This window comes from Ranitomeya variabilis, chromosome 2, assembly GCF_051348905.1.
Source record: "Ranitomeya variabilis isolate aRanVar5 chromosome 2, aRanVar5.hap1, whole genome shotgun sequence".
NCBI lineage: Eukaryota > Metazoa > Chordata > Amphibia > Anura > Dendrobatidae > Ranitomeya > Ranitomeya variabilis.
Window position 1 is genome coordinate 576,379,783 of NC_135233.1, and position 21,575 is coordinate 576,401,357.

The following is a 21,575-nucleotide window of genomic DNA, read 5'->3' on the forward strand; positions in this document are numbered from 1 at the left end:
AAGACCACCACACGATGCTTAGCACCCTCGAGCCAATGACGCCACTCCTCAAATGCCCACTTCATGGCCAGTAATTCCCGATTGCCAACATCATAATTCCGCTCAGCAGGCGAAAACTTCCTAGAGAAGAAAGCACATGGTCTCATTACCGAGCAACCAGGGCCTCTCTGTGACAAAACGGCCCCTGCCCCAATCTCAGAAGCATCCACCTCGACCTGAAAGGGAAGTGAGACATCAGGCTGGCACAAAACAGGCGCCGAAGTAAACCGGCGCTTCAACTCCTGGAACGCCTCCACGGCTGCAGGAGCCCAGTTAGCAACATCAGAACCTTTCTTGGTCATATCCGTCAAAGGTTTAACAACGCTAGAAAAATTAGCGATAAAACGACGGTAGAAGTTAGCAAAACCCAAGAACTTCTGAAGACTCTTAACTGACGTGGGTTGAGTCCACTCATGAATAGCTCGGACCTTGACTGGGTCCATCTCCACAGCAGAAGGGGAAAAAATAAACCCCAAAAAGGGAACTTTCTGTACTCCAAAGAGACACTTTGAGCCTTTAACAAACAAGGCATTCTCACGCAAAACCTGAAACACCATCCTGACCTGCTCCACATGTGAGTCCCAATCTTCAGAGAAAACCAGAATATCGTCCAGATAAACAATCATAAATTTATCCAGATACTTCCGGAAAATATCATTGAATAAATATCACACAATACACCTGACATAAATTACAAAGAAATCATGTTCCCATTCATATCCATATATGTGTAGAAATTGAGAATTTGTGAATAGATCACCCAGGTGCACTGTGTAACAATCGCTGTGGAAACCACAGCAAAGACCAGGCTAGAGCCAAAACAATTCAGTGAGGATCAAAGGAACCAGAAGGGATACCAAGACATGGAGCAAAATATACCTTTATTATTAGGGGTGATACTGGTTACAAAATATTAAAATTACATAAATCCACAAATAAAAAATATATAGATATCAAATAAAATATTTAAAAGCTACAAAAAATTGCGCTGCATCAGGAAGATTAGGATGAACATAATCACTTTCCTAATAACAGCCCCACTATTAATAAAAAAAAAAATATATATATATTAAAATACGCTGAACAAAAAGCAGTAATTGGATCTCTCTCTGCCAAATCCAACTCTGTACAAAGCAATGCAAAAGTGCACTAGTGCCACAACCAAAATACAGTGACCAGTTGTATATATAAATTAATTCCAATCTTTATATAAAGTGATAAGTGCAAAAAAATGTCACAAGGTGCATGAATAGCGCAAAAATTAATCAAAGAATGCAAACATAAAGTGCAAATCTGTGCTGGAGGTAGCCTTCTATGAGAAGAGTGGGGAGTTCAGCGATTATATAATGATATATACCTTAGGGGGCTGTATCCTGTGCCTGCGCCTCGCCCGACGCGCGTTTCGGAATTGATATGTCCTTCGTCAGGGGGAGTAGCTCCAAAAGCATATGGGGGGCTTTTTATAATGTCTTGCTTCCAAGCACCGCGGCCCGGGTATGTGCGGCGCGTGCGCAGTCAGGAGGACCAGCAGGAACTTTGATTAATTTTTGCGCTATTCATGCACCTTGTGACATTTTTTTGCACTTATCACTTTATATAAAGATTGGAATTAATTTATATATACAACTGGTCACTGTATTTTGGTTGTGGCACTAGTGCACTTTTGCATTGCTTTGTACAGAGTTGGATTTGGCAGAGAGAGATCCAATTACTGCTTTTTGTTCAGCGTATTTTAATATATATTTTTTTTTTTTTATTAATAGTGGGGCTGTTATTAGGAAAGTGATTATGTTCATCCTAATTCTCCTGATGCAGCGCAATTTTTTGTAGCTTTTAAATATTTTATTTGATATCTATACATTTTTTATTTGTGGATTTATGTAATTTTAATATTTTGTAACCAGTATCACCCCTAATAATAAAGGTATATTTTGCTCCATGTCTTGGTATCCCTTCTGGTTCCTTTGATCCTCACTGAATTGTTTTGGCTCTAGCCCGGAAAATATCATGCATAAAGGACTGAAATACTGAGGGAGCATTAGAAAGCCCAAAAGGCATCACCAAGTACTCAAAATGACCTTCGGGCGTATTAAATGCAGTCTTCCATTCATCACCTTGCTTAATGCGCACAAGGTTGTACGCACCACGAAGATCTATCTTGGTGAACCACTAGGTACCCTTAATCCGGGCAAACAAGTCCGACAAGAGAGGCAAATGATACTGAAATTTTACAGTGATTTTATTCAGTAGCCGATAGTCAATACAAGGTCTCAAAGAGCCGTCCTTCTTGGCCACAAAAAAGAATCCCGCACCAAGAGGGGAAGAGGATGGACGGATATGCCCCTTCTCCAGAGACTCCTTGATATATGAACGCATTGCGGCATGCTCAGGTACTGACAGATTAAATAATCTTCCCTTAGGAAATTTACTACCTGGAATCAAATCTATGGCGCAGTCACAGTCCCTATGAGGAGGCAGAGCATTGGATCTGGACTCACTGAATACATCCTGATAATCAGACAAATACTGAGGAACTTCTGAAGGAGTAGAGGAAGCAATAGACACCGGCGGGGAATCACCATGAATTCCCTGACAGCCCCAACTTGACACAGACATAGCCTTCCAATCCAGGACTGGATTGTGGGTCTGTAACCATGGCAGACCCAAAACGACCAAATCATGCATTTTATGCAGAACAAGAAAACGAATCACCTCCCGATGTTCAGGAGTCATGCACATGGTCACCTGCATCCAAAACTGCGGTTTATTTTCCGCCAATGGCGTAGCATCAATACCTCTAAGAGGAATAGGATTTACTAACGGTTCAAGAACAAAACCACAGCGCTTGGCAAATGACAGATCCATAAGACTCAGGGCGGCACCTGAATCCACAAACGCCATAACAGGGTAAGAAGACAAAGAGCAAATTAAAGTCACAGACAAAATAAATTTAGGTTGCAAATTACCAATGGCGACAGGACTAACAACCCTTGTTAGGCGTTTAGAGCATGCTGATATAACGTGTAGAATCACCACAGTAAAAACACAACCCATTCTGAAGTCTAAGATTTTTCCGTTCATTTCTAGTTTGAATTCTATCACATTGCATTAAATCGGGTGTTTGTTCAGACAACACCACCAGAGGATGAGCGGTTTTGCGCTCCCGCAAACGCCGGTCAATTTGAATAGCAAGCGCCATAGAATCATTCAGACTTGTAGGAATGGGGAAACCCACCATCACATTCTTAATGGCTTCAGAAAGGCAATTTCTGAAATTTGCGGCCAGAGCACACTCATTCCACTGAGTAAGCACGGACCATTTCCGAAATTTTTGGCAATACACTTCAGCTTCATCCTGACCCTGAGAAATAGCCAGCAAGGCTTTTTCTGCCTGAATTTCAAGATTGGGTTCCTCGTAAAGCAATCCGAGCACCAGAAAAAACGCATCAATATTCGCCAATGCCGGATCTCCTGGCGCTAGAGAGAAAGCCCAATCCTGAGGGTCGCCCCTCAAAAAAGAAATAACAATTTTAACTTGCTGAGCTGAATCTCCAGATGAACGGGATCTCAGAGAAAGAAACAATTTACAATTATTCTTGAAATTCCTAAACCTAAATCGATCTCCAGAAAACAATTCCGGAATAGGTATTTTAGGTTCAGACATAGGACTACTGGTAACAAAATCTTGTATACCCTGCACACGAGCTGCCAGCTGGTCAACACTTGTAATCAAGGTCTGGACATTCATGTCTGCAGCAAGCACAAGCCACTCAAAGGTAAAGGGGAGGAAGAGAAGGAAAGAAAAAAAAACCTCAGAATTTCCTTTCTTATTATCCCACTTCTGCAATGCTTTAAACATTCAATGTTGGCCTGGCATACTGTTATGACCCCAATTGCAGAGGGTCTCAGGAATAATGCTAAGTCTGTAAATACAGAAAACCAGCTCATAGGGCAGTGGTAACTGGGCTGACCATATAACTAATCCTAGCACCACAACTACCAGCAGCCGGGGAACGTTCCTACGTTGATCCTAGACGTCTCGCGCCAGCCGGAGAGCTAACTACCCCTAGAAGGGAAAAGAAAGACCTTTCTTGCCTCCAGAGGAAATACCCCAAAAAGTAGGATAGAAGCCCCCCACAAATAATAACGGTGAGGTAAGAGGAAAAGACAAACACAAGAATGAGCTAGGTATTTAGCAAAGAGAGGCCCACTAACTAATAGCAGAATAAAGAAAGATAACTTATATGGTCAGCAAAAAATCCTATCAAAAATATCCACACTGGAAATTCAAGAACCCCCGAACCGTCTAACGGCCCGGGGGGAGAACACCAGCCCCCTAGAGCTTCCAGCAAGGTCAGGAATCACATTTAGTACAAGCTGGACAAAAATGATAGCAAACAAATAACCCAAAAAACAAAGAAGCAAGACTTAGCTTAATTTAGCACGAACCAGGACCAGCAAACAGGAGCAAACAGAATGTGTCTGATAACACCGATGCCAGGCACTGGACTAAGGTTCCAGGAGGTTTATATAGCAACACCCCTGAAGTAACGACCCAGCTGGGTGCAAACTGAGGGAAGGAAATCCCAGAGTCATATCACTAGTAACCACAAGAGGGAGCCAAAAAAGTCTAACTCACAACAGCTCTCTTCATGCCAATCCAATAGAACCTCCCTCGGAGCAGTCTCTCTAGCTTCCTCCATCCGAAGTGTCCGGCTCCATCGTGGTAGGCTCCCAGAACCATGGGCGCATCCCGCCTCGGTACCACTATCTGCCACACCAGTTCATGAGTACGTGGGTCGATGCTCCTCCGGCACAGCTTGCCATCATGGATAAACAGTTTGCTTCTCCCCCGCCACAGCTGTTGGGTCTCCTGTGGATCATCTGGGCCGGGATGCAACCCTGCCTGCGTCAAGAGCTCTTTCACCCGACGGACCGCGGGGTCACCATCCTGGGTTTCCGCCCACCCGTAGTGGGGCAGGGGGTTCAGCGTGGCATCCGGTTGGTTTTTGTGCCTGTTCCTCACATGATGGGAGTTCTGAGTGGCTTTAGGGCGATGGAATACAGGTAGCTCCACCTCTTCAAGTGCCTCCGGGTCTTCCTCTGCTTCCGGCAAATTGGGCATTCGAGACAAGGCATCAGCATTTGCATTCTTGTGTCATGCCCGGTACTTGATGGTGAAGTTGTAGTTGGACAGCCGGGCCATCCACCGCTGTTCCAAGGCCCCGAGCTTGGCGGTGTCCAGATGTGTTAACGGATTGTTATCCGTGAAGACAGTGAATTTCGCTGAGGCCAGGTAGTGTTTGAACCTCTCTGTCACGGCCCAGACGATGGCAAGGAATTCCAGCTTAAAGGAACTGTAGTTGTCAGGGTTCCTTTCCGTGGGACGAAGTTTCCTGCTGGCGTAAGCGATTACCCTCTCCTTGCCCTTCTGGACCTGGGACAGCACGGCTCCCAATCCTACATTGCTGGCATCCGTGTACAGCACAAACGGTTGGTCATATTCGGGGTAGGCCAGTACCTCTTCTCCCGTCAGTGCCGACTTCATGCAAGTGAAGGATCCTTCCAGCCCCTCGTTCCAATCAAATGGGGTGTTCTTCCCCTTGGTCTTCTTTGATTGGCCCACCAACAGGTCTTGCAAGGGCGCGGCCTTCTTAGTGAAGTCCTTAATGAACCTCCGGTAATAGCCTACCAGCCCGAGGAATTGCCGGACTTCGTGGAGGTTGCTGGGCTTCGGCCAATCCTGGATCACCGTGACCTTGTCGGGGTCTAGGGCCACTCCTTCAGCGCTCACCACATGGCCCAGGTACTGCACTTTAGGTTTCAGCAGATGACACTTGGACGGTTTCACCTTTAAGCCAAAGTTGGACAGAGCTTCAAACACCTCAGCCAGGTGTTTCAAATGGTCTTCGTAGGTCTTAGAGAAGACAATGACATCATCCAAATACAGCAGTACGGTTTCAAAGTTCTTGTGCCCCAGACAGCACTCCATCATCCTCTGGAACGTCCCCGGGGCATTGCACAATCCAAAGGGCATGTAGTTGAATTCGCAGAGACCCATCGGTGTCGTGAAGGCCGTCTTCTCTTTGTCCGCCTCCGCCACGGGAACCTGCCAGCACCCACTGGTGAGATCTAAGGTAGAGAAGTAGTTAGCAGATTTTAAAGCAGCCAGAGACTCCTCTATCCTGGGCAGTGGGTATGCGTCCTTATGTGTAATGCGATTCAACTGCCTGTAATCAACACACATCCTCATTGTACCATCCTTCTTTTTAACAAGGACTAATGGAGCTGCCCAGGGGCTACAACTGTCTCTCACCACCCCAGCCTCCTTCATTTCTCGTAACATGTCCTTGGCACACTGGTAATAAGCTGGGGGTACAGGGTGGTATCTCTCTTTTATGGGTCGGTGATCTCCCGTGGGGATATGATGTTGGATCCCTTTCACCTGCCCAAAATCTAAGGGGTGTTTGCTGAATACCTGCTCGTACTCGTGGACCACCCTGTAAGCCCCTTGTTTTTGATGGGATGGGGTAGAGTCAGTGCCCACATGCAATTCCCGACACCAATCTTTCGAGTGCCCTGCAGAACCGTTGTCCTCCGCCACGTTTGATGGGACCAAGAGTTCAGGTGTCTGTATCACGTTATTATTGACATCGAACAGTTTGGCGAGCGTGGCATACTTGGTGAGGTGAACCTCTTCCTCCCCACAATTGAGGACAAGTACGGGACCTGTCATGGTTCCCAATGGCAAGGGAACGTAAGAAACATATAAATAACGAACGAGCTCTCGGGTGATGGAAACTCAAGTTGACCGTGAGCTAAATCTACCACACAACTAATAGTAGCCAGGGAGCATACCTGATTAACCCTAGATGCCACGCGCCAGCCGGAGGACTAACTACCCCTGGTAGAGGAATGAACAGACCTGGCTTACCTCTAGGGAAATACCCCAAAAGATGATAGCAGCCCCCCACATGTAATAACGGTGAATTAAGAGGAAAAAACATACACAGTATGAAAGTAGATTTAGCAAAGAGAGGTCCACTTACTAGATAGCAGAAGGATACAAAAGAGGACTTCACGGTCAACTGAAAACCCTTTCAAAAACCATCCTGAAATTACTTTAAGACTCCTGTGTCAACTCATGACACAGGAGTGGCAATTTCAGCCCGCAAGAGCTTCCAGCTACAGAGAATTACAAAAACTGCAAACTGGACAAAAGATACAAAACAAAAGGACAAAGTCCACTTAGCTGATCAGCAGACTAGTAGCAGGAACATGCAACCGAAGGCTCTGGTTACAATGATGACCGGCAAGGAAATGACTGGAGAGCAAGGCTAAATAGGAAACTCCCAAACACTGATGGAAGCAGGTGAACAGAAGCAGCAAAGGAAAACAAGTCACCAGTACCACCAGCAACCACCAGGGGAGCCCAAAAAGCGGATACACAACAGTACCCTCCCCTTAAGGAGGGGGCACCGAACCCTCACAAGAACCGCCAGGGCGATCTGGATGAGCCCTATGAAAGGCACGAACCAAATCCGAGGCATGAACATCAGAGGCAGTTACCCAAGAATTATCTTCCTGACCATAGCCTTTCCATTTAACCAGATATTGAAGTCTCCGTCTGGAAATACGGGAGTCCAAGATCTTCTCTACGACGTACTCCAATTCACCCTCCACCAGCACAGGAGCAGGAGGTTCAGTAGAAGGAACCACCGGTACCTCATATCTCCGCAACAACGACCGATGGAACACATTATGGATAGCGAAAGATGCTGGGAGGTCCAAACGAAAGGAAACAGGGTTAAGAATCTCCAAAATCCTATAAGGACCGATGAACCGAGGCTTAAATTTGGGAGAAGAAACCCTCATAGGGACAAAACGGGAAGACAACCACACCAAGTCCCCAACGCGAAGGTGTGGACCAACACGACGACGACGGTTAGCAAACTGCTGAGTCCTCTCCTGGGACAATTCCAAATTATCCACCACTTGTCCCCAAATCCGATGCAACCGATCCACCACCGCATCCACTCCAGGACAATCCGAAGATTCAACCTGACCAGATGAAAACCGCGGATGAAACCCTGAATTGCAAAAGAAAGGAGAAACCAAAGTGGCAGAACTAGCCCGATTATTAAGAGCAAACTCCGCCAACGGCAGAAAGGCAACCCAATCATCCTGATCCGCAGACACAAAACACCTCAAATAAGTCTCCAAAGTTTGATTAGTTCGCTCCGTCTGGCCATTGGTCTGAGGATGGAATGCAGACGAAAAGGACAAATCAATGCCCAACCTGGCACAGACTGCCCGCCAAAATCTAGACACGAACTGGGTACCCCTGTCAGAAACGATGTTTTCCGGAATACCATGCAAGCGAACCACATTTTGAAAAAACAGAGGGACCAACTCAGATGAGGAAGGCAACTTAGGCAATGGCACCAAATGAACCATTTTAGAAAAACGGTCACACACCACCCAGATGACAGACATCTTCTGAGAAACAGGGAGATCCGAGATAAAGTCCATAGAGATGTGCGTCCAAGGCCTCTTAGGAATAGGCAAGGGCAACAACAACCCACTAGCCCTAGAACAACAAGGCTTGGCCCGAGCACACACATCGCAAGACTGCACAAAAACACGCACATCTCGAGACAGGGAAGGCCACCAGAAGGATCTAGCCACCAAATCTCTGGTGCCAAAAATTCCCGGATGACCTGCCAGAGTAGAAGAATGAACTTCCGAGATGACTCTAGTGGTCCAATCGTCAGGAACAAACAGTCTACCAGACGGACAATGATCCGGTCTATCCGCCTGAAATTCTTGCAAAGCACGTCGCAGATCTGGAGAGACAGCAGACAAAACCGCCCCATCCTTAAGGACACCAGCAGGTTCAGAATTCCCAGGAGAGTCAGGCTCAAAACTCCTAGAAAGAGCATCTGCCTTCACATTCCTAGAACCCGGTAAGTACGAGACCACAAAATTAAACCGGGAAAAGAACAACGACCAACGTGCCTGTCTAGGATTCAGGCGCCTGGCAGACTCCAAATAAATTAAATTCTTGTGATCAGTCAAAACTACCACCTGATGTCTGGCACCCTCAAGCCAATGACGCCTGTTGTGGATTCTGTTTGTGGGCTCCCTCTGGTGGTTACTGCTGGTACTGGGTGACTTTGGTGGGTTGCGGCCTTTGGTTTCCACCTGTCCATCAGAGGCTGGGTGTTTCCTATTTTACCTGGCCTTTCTGTCATTCCCTTGCCGGCTATCAATGTATTCAGATGTGCTCTGTTTGGTTCCTGCCTACCTGCTCCCAGATCTTTCAGGATAAGCTAAGTGCTGATTTTCAGTTGTTTGGTTTTTTGTCCAGCTTGCTTATTACGTCTCTATGCTAGCTGGTAGCTCTAGTGGACTGAGGTTCTCCCCATGTGCCATGAGTTGGCACATGGGTTCTTGTAATCTCAGGATGGTTTTTTTGATTAGGGTTTTTTGCTGACCGCTCAGTCCCCTTTTGTATCGTTCTGCTTTCTAGTTTACAGTGGGCCTCAATTTGCTAAAGCTATATATATCATCTCTATGTGTGTTCCTTCCTCTCATTTCACCGTCAATACATGTGGGGGGCAACTATATCTTTTGGGGTTCGTTCCTCTGGAGGCAAGTGAGGTCTTATTTTCTCTGCAGTACTAGTTAGCTCTTAGGCTGGTGCGTGGCGTCTAGAACCAACGTAGGCACGCTCCCTGGCTATCTCTAGTTGCGTTTGTCAGGCGTAGGGCAGCGGTCAGCCCAGGTTCCATCACCCTAGAGCTCGTCCGTTATTTATTTGTATTTTGCTTGTCCTGTGCTATCCCTAGCCATTGGGGATTCATGACAGACGCCACTCCTCAAATGCCCACTTCATGGCCAAAAGCTCCCGATTACCAACATCATAGTTTCGCTCGGCGGCCGAAAATTTTCGCGAAAATAACGCACAAGGTCTCATCACTGAGCAGTCGGAACTTCTCTGCGACAAAACCGCCCCCGCTCCGATCTCGGAAGCATCGACCTCAACCTGAAAGGGAAGAGAAACATCAGGCTGGCGCAACACAGGGGCAGACAAAAAGCGGCGCTTAAGCTCCCGAAAGGCCTCCACAGCAGCAGGGGACCAATTGGCAACATCAGCACCCTTTTTAGTCAAATCCGTCAGAGGTTTAGCAAAGCCAGAAAAACCAGCTATAAATCGACGATAAAAATTAGCAAAGCCCAAGAATTTCTGAAGACTCTTCAGAGAAGTAGGCTGCGTCCAGTCGTAAATAGCCCGAACCTTGACAGGGTCCATCTCAATAGAAGAAGGGGAAAAAATGTACCCCAAAAAGGAAATTTTTTGAACCCCAAAAACACACTTTGAACCCTTTACACACAAAGAATTCTCCCGCAAAACCTGAAAAACCCTCCTGACCTGCTGAACATGAGACTCCCAGTCATCAGAAAAAATCAAAATATCATCCAAGTACACAATCATAAATTTATCCAAATATTCACGGAAAATATCATGCATTAAGGACTGAAAGACAGAAGGTGCATTAGAAAGGCCGAAAGGCATTACCAAATACTCAAAATGGCCCTCAGGCGTATTAAATGCGGTTTTCCACTCATCCCCCTGCTTAATTCGCACCAAATTATACGCCCCACGAAGATCAATCTTAGAGAACCACTTAGCCCCCCTTATGCGAGCAAACAAATCAGTCAATAAAGGCAACGGATACTGATATTTCACTGTAATTTTATTCAGGAGTCGATAATCAATACAAGGCCTCAGAGAGCCATCCTTTTTAGAGACAAAGAAAAAACCGGCTCCTAAAGGTGATGAAGAAGGACGAATATGTCCCTTTTCCAGGGACTCCTTAATATACTCGCGCATAGCAGCATGTTCAGGTACAGATAGGTTAAACAAACGACCCTTTGGAAATTTACTGCCAGGAATCAGATCTATGGCGCAATCACAATCCCTGTGAGGAGGGAGTGAACCAATTTTAGGCTCTTCAAAAATATCACGATAATCAGACAAAAATGCCAGAATCTCAGATGGAATAGATGACGAAATGGACACCAAAGGAGTGTCCCCATGAGCCCCCCGACATCCCCAGCTTAACACAGACATAGCTTTCCAGTCAAGGACTGGGTTATGAGACTGTAGCCATGGTAATCCAAGCACCAAAACATCATGTAAATTGTACAACACAAGGAAGCGAATCACCTCCTGATGGTCTGGAGTCATACGCATAGTCACTTGCGTCCAGAACTGTGGTTTATTACAAGCCAAAGGTGTAGAATCAATACCCTTCAGAGGTATAGGGACTTCCAGAGGCTCTAAATCAAACCCACAGCGCCTGGCAAAGGACCAGTCCATAAGACTCAGAGCGGCGCCAGAGTCCACATAGGCATCCACGGTAATAACTGATAATGAACAAATCAAGGTTACAGACAAAATAAATTTGGACTGTAAAGTGCCAATTGAAATAGACTTGTCAACCTTCCTAGTACGTTTAGAGCATGCTGATATAACATGAGCAGAATCACCACAATAAAAGCATAACCCATTTTTACGCCTATAATTCTGCCGCTCGCTTCTGGACATAATTCTGTCACATTGCATTTTCTCTGGCGTCTCTTCAGAAGATACCGCCAAATGGTGCACGGGTTTGCGCTCCCGCAAACGCCGATCAATCTGAATTGCCATTGTCATGGACTCATTCAGACCTGTAGGCGCAGGGAACCCGACCATAACATCCTTAACGGCATCAGAAAGGCCCTCTCTGAAATTTGCCGCCAAGGCGCACTCATTCCACCGAGTAAGCACAGACCATTTACGAAACTTTTGGCAGTATATCTCTGCTTCATCTTGCCCTTGAGATAGGGCTATCAAAGCTTTTTCAGCTTGAATCTCCAAATTAGGTTCCTCATAAAGCAACCCTAAAGCCAGGAAAAACGCATCCACATTGAGCAGCGCAGGATCCCCTGGTGCCAATGAAAATGCCCAATTTTGAGGGTCACCTCGCAGCAAAGAAATTACAATCTTGACCTGCTGGACAGGATCTCCTGAGGAGTGAGGTCTGAGAGAAAGGAATAATTTACAATTATATTTGAAATTCAGAAACCGAGATCTATCTCCGGAAAATACCTCTGGTGTAGGGATTTTAGGTTCAGAAATAGGAGTATGCATAACAAAATCTTGTAAATTTTGAACCTTCGTAGCAAGATTATTTAAACCTGCAGCCAAACTCTGAGGATCCATCTTTAAACAGGTGAGCTCAGAGCCATTCAAGGATTATAAGGAGAGAAAGGCAAAGGCAGTAATTAGAGCTGAAATACAACTGATCCAACTATGGAGCAAGCATAGGGAAAAAGAAAAAAAAATAAAAATTTACAGACTTCTTTTTTCTCTCCTTTCTTCTGCCAATAAGTTTAACACTGGCCGGTCATACTGTCATGGTTCCCAATGGCAAGGGAACGTAAGAAACATATAAATAACGAACGAGCTCTCGGGTGATGGAAACTCAAGTTGACCGTGAGCTAAATCTACCACACAACTAATAGTAGCCAGGGAGCATACCTGATTAACCCTAGATGCCACGCGCCAGCCGGAGGACTAACTACCCCTGGTAGAGGAATGAACAGACCTGGCTTACCTCTAGGGAAATACCCCAAAAGATGATAGCAGCCCCCCACATGTAATAACGGTGAATTAAGAGGAAAAAACATACACAGTATGAAAGTAGATTTAGCAAAGAGAGGTCCACTTACTAGATAGCAGAAGGATACAAAAGAGGACTTCACGGTCAACTGAAAACCCTTTCAAAAACCATCCTGAAATTACTTTAAGACTCCTGTGTCAACTCATGACACAGGAGTGGCAATTTCAGCCCGCAAGAGCTTCCAGCTACAGAGAATTACAAAAATTGCAAACTGGACAAAAGATACAAAACAAAAGGACAAAGTCCACTTAGCTGATCAGCAGACTAGTAGCAGGAACATGCAACCGAAGGCTCTGGTTACAATGATGACCGGCAAGGAAATGACTGGAGAGCAAGGCTAAATAGGAAACTCCCAAACACTGATGGAAGCAGGTGAACAGAAGCAGCAAAGGAAAACAAGTCACCAGTACCACCAGCAACCACCAGGGGAGCCCAAAAAGCGGATACACAACAGGGACCCTCCCTTGGCGGACGTCGACCACCCCCCGAGCCGTCAGGATAGTGGGCCTATTGTCCGAATACACGGGTTCTACCAAGGCCTGGTAGTCTTTACCCCTGAGGCCTATGGCTGCCCAACACCATATTAACATCTCGCTCCTGGGGGGTACCGCGATGGGGTTTGAATCACTCACAGTGACACGACCAATCTCACCACCAGTCAGCTCTACCTGCTGTCTCTGCATCAGAGCTCTGATTTCTTTTTGCAGGGCACGTTGTTCACTGTGGCCAGCTGTTTCTGCTACCTGTTGCAACAAAACAATAACTTCTGCAAGGCAATTTTCTATAACATTGGTACCGATAGTCATCATGGGATTACATTCTCGGCGGTCAATATCAACAATTACAATTCCTTGGGCTTTCAATTCCACCCGCCCCACTTTGATGGTGGCCTCTTTATACCCCACTTGTGGCAATGGCTGCCCATTACTGGCTATTATGGTGAAATCGTCATCGGGGCCACGAGTAATATCGGCATAGTCGTCACCTGAGAACCGGTGTCCAGCAAAGCATTCAGGGGGATGCCGTCAACCACTACAGGAAGAAGTGGTCGCCCTCCAATGTATTTGGCTCTCTAATGCTGTGGGCCTGACCGTCCTACTCCTGGGGGTTGGCCCTTTGCCCCAGGGGTTGCTCATTTAAAGGACAGTACCTTGCAAGGTGGCCCACCTGATGACAGCGGCGGCAGATGGGTCGTCCATCCTGATGGAAGCGATCGTCAGCCCGGCCTCTGGTCGGCGGAGTCCTCCTCTGTCGCATCCAAGGAACATCCTCCGGTCTGGAGGCCAGCTGGATCTTCTCCTTGGGGGCCTCCTGTAGGGACTGCACCGTCCGGGCCAGGGCAGCAACGCTCTTGGTCAGCTCCTGCATCTGGAGGCGGAGTCCTGCAGGGGAGTCGTCTTCTAGGCTCTGGGCATCGGCCTCGGCGGCGACTGGGACATCCGACGCCACCTCCTGGTGGTAGGTGAGAGCGGGACTCCTGGAAGGTGCTGCACGGCTAGGCTGTCGCTCCTGCAATGCCTGGATAGCTTTATCCTTGAATTGCGCAAAAGTCAAGTCTGGATTTTGCATGGCCAGGAAGTGCAATTGGCCCCGTTGGTGACTGCACAGGAGCCCCTCAATGAACCGCTCCTTCAGGAGTTTATCCTCATCCTGCATGCTGTCGGGGTCACTCTGCTTAATGGCCCACATCGCCTCCTGGAGATTAAGGGCATAGTCCCGTAAGCTATCCTGCGGTCTCTGTTTGCATCCATAGAAAGTCAATTTAATTTCTGTAGTTGTACGGGTATCGAAAGTGGCTTTAAGCTTTGCAAAAACCTGCTGTGCTGTTCCCTTATCCGCGGCGGGCCAGGACTTCACTTCTCTCAGAGCCGCTCCAAAGAGTTGGCCGATTATCATATGAACCTTCTGAGGCTCTGTCACGGGATAGAACTCGAGCAGGCTGCAGATCCCTTCTTTAAAGTCAGTGAACGCATGTGACTCCCCGGAGTATCGCGGGAGCCAGGCCGCTCCGGGCAGGTATGGCATAGAGAAGGGCATTATGGCCTTTGTGGTAGCGGCAGTGTCCGACTGGCTGATGGGGGCAGCGGGCTCCGGGGCTGCCAGTGGTGGTATTAGGGCCGCGGCTTCGCCCGCTGCGGGGACCAGAGCTGCCCCTGCGTCCACGGCTGCGGCCGCCACCTCCTCTCCTCCCGACTCGGACATGGCTGTTCCTTTCTCCCACTAACCTGCTGGAGGTCGGAGTTCCTCTTCCGGGATTGGCACCTTCCCGCGCTTTCCCGTTCCGCGCTTCTTTTGGGCCGGTTCCGCCCACGAAGCCAAGGCTCCTCCCTCCGTGCGCGGCAATGGCGAACCGTGGCAGGAACTCTTGGCGGCAGTTGGCAACACACAGTCTTTGCAATAAATCACAGTCCAAGCACAATAAATCACAGTTCCAAGGCACACATGACCTGATTCTTCAGGCTTAAGTAGATCCTGTTCGTGACGCCAAGTTTGTAGCGCCCCCACTGCCGCAGGGCCGAGGGGTACCCGGTACCGGGCCTCTGAGTCTCTGCTCTGGGGTCGTCACGGTGGCTAGACCCGGTCCGTGACCCTGCTGAGGGGCGCACAATGAAAGATGGTGGTTTGGTGCTGATGTTATGGTGCGGTGTAGTGCCGGTTGCGGTCAATAACGAGGACACCAGGTTGCAGTCTCTTTACCTCTTTACTGAAGGTCTCGAGGTGTCCACTCCAGGGCACTGTTAACCGGGCTGTCTGAGACCGGCCGGTCCGCAGGCACATCAGGAGTCCCCTTAACAGGTGGGAATCAGCGTCTACCTTCTAGCGCTTGTGTGTTGTAGTCCTTCCCTGCTGAGCACCCCGGGATAGTCCTCACAACTGATTCTGTCTGTCTCTGATGCTCGTTCTCTCCGTCCCCCAGATGATATGGCTAGGACGCACCCGTATGACGGGGTAGGCCTGGAGTTCTTCCGGGACTCTAGAGTCGCCCCTCTCCCACAGCTGCCTCCGTTGTCTGCTTAGGTGTTTAAGTGAGGCAGCCAACCTATAATTGGCTGCCCTGCCGTGGTTTGAAGTAATACTTAAAGTCTCTTACTTTCTCGGCGTTCCGGCCACTGACTGTTTGCACCTCAGAAGGATGTTGCCTCGGTCTTACAGCACAACTCCTTCTGGTCCTATTGCCTCTTTGCTGTATTCCTGCTTTTCTCACTCAGCACAATAAACCTCGCTTCTTGTCCTTTCTTAGGAATCTGTCAGGATCCCATCCCTGACAGGTCCTCTCTCTAGCTCTTCCCAGTGACTTCTCTCTGTCTTCCTGTCCAACCCCCAGTTTTACCAGAGTGTGAGGAGTGGCCTACTAGATAGAACCACTCCCCCTGGTGGCCGGAGTGTGAAGTGTAGTGTGAGTGTTACCTGATCAGGTGAACTCCTTTAGTGCAGTCAGACGTAACATCACTCCCCTTAGTGGCAGAGCGACATTACTGCAACGACCAGGACTCTGGGGCGCTGCATGTACATCAGCCATGCCAGCCTGACTGCCTATGAGCCATGCTCTTACCTGCTTGTCACACGTCCCCACCTGTCTATCAGTCATGACCGCCTACCTGCCTGTCTATCAGCCATGGCGGTTTGTATGCCTATCAGCTATGCCCTCCTGCCTGCCTGTATTTCCACCATGCCCGCCTGCCTATCAGCCGTGCCTGCCTGCACCTGCCTGCCAAGATATCAGTTGTGCCCACCAGTACCTGCCTGCCTGTGTGACTGTCGCGTTAGTCACTATATCAGCCGAGCAAGCCAGTACTTGCCAAGTCTACCATTCCTGGCCGTTCCTGCCTCCTGTCCCTTGGGAGCCAACAGGCATTCCTCCTGAGGTCAATCCCGGAGTAGCGTCTGGTCTCGCCTCACTCATCCCTCCTCGGATCACCGTATCATCAGCCACAGTGAATCCGAGGACGGACTTGGTGTGGCAACTAATCACGCCCTTCGAGGCTTTCCTCGGATCACGGCACAGAGGATCCACCACCCAATCTCCTTCAAGAGCTGTGTGAAAGAACTAGTGCCTAGAAGACTTGATGCTGCTTAAAGGGAACCTGTCACCCCCAAAATGGCATCAGGGGCTTATCTACAGCATTCTGTAATGCTGTAGATAAGCCCCCGATGTTACCTGAAAGAGGAGAAAAAGACGTTAGATTATACTCACCCAGGGGCGGTCCCGCTGAGGTCTGGTCAAATGGGCGTCTCAGGTCCGCTCCGGCGCCTCCCATGTTCATTCCATGACGTCCTCTTCGGGTCTTTATGCCGCGGAAAGGTCAGAGAGGCCCGGCACCTGCGCACTGCAGTACTTTGCTCTGCCCTCAACAGGGCAGACAAAGTACGCCTGTGCCGGAGCCACAGCGTAAAGACCCGAAGAGTACGTCATGGAATGAAGATGGGAGGCGCCGGAGCGGACCGGAGACACCCATCCGACCTCACCAGCCATTTTGGGGGTGACAGCTTCCCTTTAAAGTCAAAGAGCGGTCACCAAATATGTATGTGATTTTGATTTCTCTTATGATCATTCTCTTTGCATTTTACTGATTGTTAAAAATAAACTATTAACACATATTTTTGAAAGCATGCTAATTTTGCAGTATTTCTTCTACACCAGCTTAAAACTTCTTCATAGTGCTGTATATAATGATATTTTTCTCTATGTCTTATACAGGACTGAAGGTGATGATAATTCTCCAGTGATTCCGTATTTCCAAATCTACAATGACGGTTTAATTATAGATTCCAAACCAATGAGAATTGTCAGTACCTGTAATCTAGACATTTTCAAGTTTCCATTCGACACACAAGTCTGTCTTTTGACCTTCGGTCCTTACATACATTCAGGTACGTTAAATGTCTGAAATGACATTACGCCTAAAGTCTTTCCTTAAAGGGCCACTGTCACCCCCCTCCAGCCGTTATAAACTAAAAGAGCCACCTTGTGCAGCAGTAATGCTGCATTCTAACAAGGTGGCTCTTTTAGTTTTAGGTTCAAGTAAACCCAAAATAAAGCGTTTTGATACTTAGCCACAATACCGGTCTTTAGCCAGGGAGGCGGGTCCTCACTCCCCAGCTTGAACCGCTACTCTGCCGTCACTCCAATCTTCATGGGCTTTCGGCGCCGCCCCCTCAGCGCTGTTTATGTTTCAAAACCGGCGCCTGCGCTGTGTACTACTGTGCTGCGCAGGCGCAGTAAGCTCTGGCCGTCTGACGTCCCAGCCAGGCTTGCAGACTGCGCCTGTGCGGGCAGTGCGGCCACCCACCTTTGGAATCCTAGCCCCGCACTGTGCATAATGCATAACACAGAGATCTCTGAAGATCTCTGGAGATGGACTTGTAACTTTGAGAATGTTGTTATTTTTGAAAACTTTTGCTGCAAAGTTTCGATTATAACACCCTCATCAGGCTAAGGTAAAGAGATTGTCCACTACTTTAACATTGATGACCTATCCTTATGAAAGGTCATCAATTCCTGATCGGTGGGGATATTAAAGAAACTATGGAGATATAGCACAAATAGGGTGATACCCTTGATACAAAGGATGAATAAACAAGGGGTGTAAGTTCATTTTGTTTTGTTGCAATTGCAACATTGAATACACTTAAACAGCTGCTGCAGACCATGATAGACCATGAGGACAGTCAATATCCCCCAAAGGATAATGGAAAATCAATAAAATAAAAACATTTGTTTATTCTGTGGTATAGATCCACTCGATTCGAGGTACTCCAAACTCGTCCTCAGGAAATAACCACATTGACATTAAGAACTTGAACAGTTATATAGTCACATTAATATTTATTTATTTTTTAAAAAAGGGGTATGCTAGAGAACCACGTGGTATGTCATGGTTCAAAAATAAGCATGCATTAAATTATATGCAAATTTTAATACAAACTGAATAAATAAACTAAAAGTGTGTATGTGTTCATTTATTTGTTTTTTGGTTTACATATTAAAAGTTTAAAAAATGAATTGAGTTGCAAAGATCATTCTAAAAAAATGTGCGTCAGGTGGGAAAGAAAATACTCCGATCCCACATAAAAGTTACCACTAGACGTCAACGAGAAACTCCTGGGATGCCAGAGGTAGAACTGTGAGGTGGATGAACAAAAAGGAAAATAAATATATAAATAATGATATTTAATTGGAAAATAATTGATAAATTAAGGACTGATGTTATCTGCTCATAATATCTCATTTTAATTATAATTGTTGACTAAACAACAAAATATATACAATTAATTTAAAGACAGATATATACATTATATATATATTAATTTAAAGACAAATACATACATTATATATATATATATATATATATATATATATATATATATATATATATATATATATATATATATATATATATATACATATATATACACAGGGGTCGGACAAAAAAATGGAAACACCTACATACACCACTGGAAAAAAAGCACATCATTATTTATATACTCTTTTCATTCATCCACCCCATAGTGCCACCTCTGGCAGCCCTTTCACTAAATATGATGGCTCTCTGGTTTAAAATGTCTAAGAGGCAGTTTCTTGTAGACGTCTAGTAGCAATTTTTATGCAGCATCAGAGTGTGGTCAATCCCATCTGACGCACAACTCACTCACTTCATTTTTTAAACTTTTAATGTAAAAAATAAAAAACAAATACATGAACAGATAAACAATTTTAGAGTTTTTATTCAATTTGTATTAAAATTTGTATAAAATCTAATGCATGTTTATTTTTGAACTTTGACATAATGTGACAACTCTGCTCGCCCTGCTTCCTGGATTACTTCTGATGGTGAAGATGCTGGGGCCACGTACCTTACCTTAGCTCCTGAATCTGCCCTCAATCTGTACCCTTCCCCCACCCAGGGAAGAGGAGAGTAGTAGTGTACCTGTTGTGAATTTACTTTTTGCTCCCTCTAGTGGTTACTAGTTTTTTGACTCTGGTTTTTCTGTCATTCCTTTTATCCGCACCTGGGTCGTTAGTTAAGGGTGTTGCTATTTAAGCTCCCTGGACCTTCAGTTCAATGCCTGGCAACGTAGTTATCAGAGCTAGTCTGCTGTGCTCTTGTCTACTGATCCTGGTTCCAGTTATATCAGCTAAGTCCGCTTTTTGCTTTTTGCTATTTTGTTTTGGTTTTGTATTTTTGTCCAGCTTGTTCCAAATATATATCCTGACCTTTGCCGGAAGCTCTAGGGGGCTGGTGTTCTCCCCCCGGGCCGTTAGACGGTTCGGGGGTTCTTGAATTTCCAGTGTGGATTTTGATAGGGTTATTTGTGGGGGCTTCTATCCAGCTTTGGGGTCCCCTTCTCTGGAGGCAAGAAAGGTCTTTTGTTTTCCTCTACTAGGGGTAGCTAGATTCTCCGGCTGGAGCGTGTCATCTAGAATCAACGTAGGAATGATCCCCGGCTACTTCTAGTGTTGGCGTTAGGAGTAGATATATGGTCAACCCAGCTACCACTGCCCTATGAGCTGGATTTTTGTATTCTGCAGACTTCCACGTTCCTCTGAGACCCTCGCCATTGGGGTCATAACAGTTTGCCAGGCCAGTATTAAATGTTTAATGCATTGCAGAAGAGGGATTATAAGAAAGAAGATTCTGAGTTGTTTTTTTTTTCTCCTTCCCCTTTACCTCAGAGTGGCTATGCTTGCTGCAGACATGAATGTCCAGACCTTGATTACAAGTGTGGACCAGCTGGCTACTCGTGTGCAGGGCATACAAGACTATGTTATCAGTAATCCTAGGTCAGAACCTAAAATACCGATTCCTGAACTGTTTTCCGGAGACAGGTTTAAGTTTAGGAATTTCGTGAATAATTGTAAATTGTTTTTGTCCCTGAGACCCTGTTCATCTGGAGACTCTGCTCAGCAAGTAAAAATTGTTATTTCGTTCTTACGGGGCGACCCTCAGGATTGGGCTTTTTCGCTGGCGCCAGGAGATCCGGCATTGGCTGATATTAATGCGTTTTTTCTGGCGCTCGGTTTACTTTATGAGGAACCCAATCTTGAGATTCAGGCAGAAAAGGCCTTGCTGGCTATGTCTCAGGGGCAGGACGAGGCTGAAGTGTACTGCCAAAAATTTCGGAAATGGTCCGTGCTGACACATTGGAACGAGTGTGCACTGGCCGCTAATTTTAGAAATGGCCTTTCTGAAGCCATTAAGAATGTTATGGTGGGTTTTCCCATTCCCACAGGTCTGAATGATACTATGGCACTGGCTATTCAAATTGACCGGCGGTTGCGGGAGCGCAAAACCGCTAATTCCCTCATGGTGTTGTCTGAACAGACACCTAATTCGGTGCAATGTGATAGAAAAACCGCAAATTCCCTCATGGTGTTGTCTGAACAGACACCTGATTTAATGCAATGTGATAGAATCCTGACTAGAAATGAGCGGAAAATTCATAGACGCCGGAATGGCTTGTGCTACTACTGTGGTGATTCTACACATATTATCTCAGCATGCTCTAAACGTATAGCTAAGGTTGTTAGTCCTGTCACCGTTGGTAATTTGCAACCTAAATTTATTCTGTCTGTAACTTTGATTTGCTCACTGTCATCTTATCCTGTCATGGCGTTTGTAGATTCAGGTGCTGCCCTGAGTCTTATGGATCTGTCATTTGCTAAGCACTGTGGTTTTACTCTTGAACCATTAGAAAATCCTATTCCTCTTAGGGGTATTGATGCTACGCCATTGGCAGCAAATAAACCGCAGTATTGGACACAGGTTACCATGTGCATGACTCCTGAACACCGCGAGGTGATAC

At 46.5% G+C, this 21,575-nt stretch overlaps 1 protein-coding gene across 3 annotated transcripts in view; it reads left to right on the top strand.

Annotated features, from left to right (window-relative positions):
* The window catches only part of LOC143807082 (5-hydroxytryptamine receptor 3A-like), a 56,971-nt gene that overhangs the window by 24,110 nt on the left and 11,286 nt on the right, over positions 1 to 21,575 (top strand). For all 3 annotated transcript variants that reach the window (XM_077288286.1, XM_077288287.1, XM_077288288.1), the window contains exon 5: positions 17,470 to 17,642. In XM_077288286.1, the coding sequence (XP_077144401.1) occupies positions 17,470 to 17,642 (173 nt within the window). The remainder of the gene's footprint in view (positions 1 to 17,469; positions 17,643 to 21,575) is intronic.